Below are 3344 nucleotides of genomic sequence, written 5' to 3' on the forward strand. Positions count from 1 at the left end.
AAAAATATATATATATATATATATATATATATATATGTATGTATGTATGTATGTATTTGAATCGCTCAAACATAATAGAAATGGTTAAGATTTCTGCACTCAAAAAAGTCATGGCGTAGTTAATTATTAAAATTTAGATTTTATTGAAATAATCATATTTGCAAAGTCCATTTAATCTATTGCTCAAAATTGGCATAGATCTGTTCATTATGAAAACAATTACAGTTATTCAGTTAAAAAGTATGAACATGGTTAAAATGTGGAACATGCAATATGCGGTTAGTTCAAATGCATTTGAAGATTGAGATTGGATTTATTAATGATAAAAATCAATAAACCTGCTTATTGTGTATTTAAAACACATTCTTTTTATTAGTGCTATTACAGAAATCTGACCCGTTTCATTCATGCATGACTGACAAATATGCATCACATAAATGCAAATGGTTGAATCTTAAATTTAGGAATAAATATTGTTTTGAGTGTACTATGTCACCACATGTGTTTTTTTTCTTCTCTAAGGCTTTGTCAAACGTGCCGCCTCTGCGGAACTACTTCCTCGAGGAGGAGAACTATCGCAGAATCCGCCGGCCGCCGGGTGACATCATGTTTCTGTTGGTGCAGCGCTTTGGGGAGCTCATGCGCAAGCTCTGGAACCCGCGTAACTTCAAAGCCCACGTGTCGCCGCATGAAATGTTGCAGGCGGTGGTGTTATGCAGTAAAAAGACCTTTCAGATCACTAAACAAGGTGAATATTAGTGCACTGAATACTGTGTGTGCACTGCCAAATAGTTTTTCTTGAGTTGCTGTTGCATGTTTAATTCAGAAAGTGGTGTAGTGTGGTAGTATGCCAATCAAACAGTAGCCTCTGTTATTCTATTTAAACAAGTGCTTTTTAACCTGGTGCTCTTTGCCCTCTAGGGGACGCTGTTGACTTTCTGTCCTGGTTTCTGAATGCATTGCACGGCGCTCTTGGTGGGACAAAGAAGAAATCATGTGAGTTTTTGTTTTGATGTAGATTTGATAAGAGGTGTGTGTTTGTGCTATTCCTCCTCCTCAGTTGTGGTCTCCTTAAGTACAGGGTGAAATCCGCTCAGTTGATGTGTTTCTCTTTTATAGCCATCCTCACCAAGGTGTTTCAGGGGTCCATGCGAATCTTCTCAAAGAAGCTTCCCCATCCAGATTTGGTAGGTGTCTGCTGGACAGATTCTTACATCAATAACTGTCTGATTTGTGCATGCTAAGTCATTTAAAGGGATAGTTCACCCAAAAATGACAATTACCCCATGATTTACTCACCCTCAAACCATCGTAGGTGTATATGACGTTCTTCTTTCAGACGAATACAATCCAGGGTGTCCGCGGGTCCTTAAAAAGTCTTAAAATGTCTTAAATAACATTTTCCTAATATAAGGCCTTAAAAAGTCTTAAATGTCTTAAAGGGGTCATATGATGCTGCTAAAAAGAACATTATTTTGTGTATTTGGTGTAATGAAATGTCTTAAATTTAACTTGTTCAAGTCTGCAGAAACCCTGCAATCAGAGTTATATTAAAAAAATGACCTGGCTCTTCCAAGCTTTATAATGGCAGTGAATGGCTGTTGAGATTCAATAGTCCAATAAAGTGCATCCATCCATCATAAAAAGTGCTCCACACGGCTCCGCAAAGTTAATAAAGGCTGCCTGAAGCAAATCGATGCGTTTGTGTAAGAAAAATAACCATATTTACAACTTTATAAACTGTAATCTCTAGTTTCCACTAAAGGGACGTAGGCGTAGCGTAAGCTCCAGTGAGAAGTGACGAACACAGAAGCACAGCGGAGTGAGCAAAACAAAACACCGGTCACAAATTAAAAGTACAAAACATGGATTTGTAAAGAAAAATGTCAGAGGATTTCGATATAAGCCAAGAGGAGACTGGTTTTCCTTTGCTGTAAACAAAACATGCGAGACTAGCATATTCTCACCGGAGCTTACGCTACGCCTACGTCCTCCATCCTCCATCCTCCGCTGGACACCACTCTCTCGTGAACGCACGTACGACAGTTAGCGGAAACTAGAGATTACAGTTTATAAAGTTGTAAATATGGATATTTTTCTTACACAAACACATCGATTTGCTTCTGAAGGCCTTTATTCACACCCCGGAGCCGTGTGGAGCACTCTTTATGATGGATGGATGCACTTTATTGGACTATTGAATCTCAACAGCCATTCACTGCCTTTATAAAGCTTGGAAGAGCCAGGACATTTTTTAATGTAACTCCGATTGTATTCGTCTGAAAGAAGAAAGTCATATACACCTAGGATGGCTTGAGTGTAAGTGTAAATCATGGGGTAATTTTCATTTTTGCGTGAACTATCCCTTTAACAGTTTAGAAAGACTTTCAGCATTATTTTTTGGGATAGGTTAAACAGTGGTGTCCAACCAGTAAATAGAAAGGACAGAAAAAATTAGTATTTGCCAGATTCGAGAAATGATTTGTACGGTCTCATGAGCTTCCGTGTCTGTTTCTCACAGCCTGCAGAAGAGAAAGAAGCCCTTCTCCTTAAGGACGAGTACCAAGAGAAGATGTCCGAGTCCACCTTCCTGTACCTGACGCTGGATCTGCCCACCGCACCCCTCTACAAAGATGAGAAGGAGCAGCTCATCATTCCTCAGGTTCCTCTCTTCAACATCCTGGCCAAGTTCAACGGAAACAATGAGAAGGTGTGGATTCTCTTTCTTTTTTTCTTTCTTTCTTTCTTTCTTTCTCTTTTCTTTTTTGCTTCCTTTATTACTTGTTGCTTATTTTTTGAGTGACAGGAAGCTTTCAGTTTCCCTCAGGTCATGGGCAAACTTAAACAATACAACTCTAAAAAAGCAGAGTGCGTTTGTGCCTGGTGAGAGTGAAAAAGAGACTTGGGAAGAAGGAGAAAGTGTGTGTGTGTGTGTGTGTCTGAATGATAGACAGATAAATAACAAAGTTAATGAAAAAAGTATACAACTGCAGAGCTTCCTCTGCTTACCTGGGCTGAATCACACGGCCCAAATGCTGATACCCAGCAGACATTATTGGTTTATTAGCGCGAGCCGTCCATCAAGGCTTTGGCAGATACAGTACTAAAGAAATGAAGGAAATAACCAGTTTGGTCATGCCTAATTTCACACTGTTTTCGAGTCCTGGCTGGCCTGAAGCTCAACGCCTGCTTGCTCACGATACACAAAATCCCAAAAACTTAAAATAAAAAGAAATTATGCCTGATGCTGCAATGATAAAATATTTCTGAATGTTATTTAAAACAAGAAATATAAGGACATATACACAAACACACACATACAGTATATATATATATATATATAT

At 38.7% G+C, this 3344-nt stretch overlaps 1 protein-coding gene across 1 annotated transcript in view; it reads left to right on the plus strand.

Moving 5' to 3' along the window:
• Nucleotides 1–3344, plus strand: part of LOC107722749 (U4/U6.U5 tri-snRNP-associated protein 2) — a 13871-nt gene that overhangs the window by 3020 nt on the left and 7507 nt on the right. Inside the window, exons 6-9 of the mRNA XM_016531216.1 lie at nucleotides 523–748; nucleotides 922–996; nucleotides 1120–1187; nucleotides 2522–2710. Coding sequence (XP_016386702.1) covers nucleotides 523–748; nucleotides 922–996; nucleotides 1120–1187; nucleotides 2522–2710 — 558 coding nt within the window. The remainder of the gene's footprint in view (nucleotides 1–522; nucleotides 749–921; nucleotides 997–1119; nucleotides 1188–2521; nucleotides 2711–3344) is intronic.

Source organism: Sinocyclocheilus rhinocerous, unplaced genomic scaffold (genome assembly GCF_001515625.1).
Source record: "Sinocyclocheilus rhinocerous isolate Xijiao unplaced genomic scaffold, SAMN03320098_v1.1 scaffold514, whole genome shotgun sequence".
NCBI classification, from domain to species: domain Eukaryota; kingdom Metazoa; phylum Chordata; class Actinopteri; order Cypriniformes; family Cyprinidae; genus Sinocyclocheilus; species Sinocyclocheilus rhinocerous.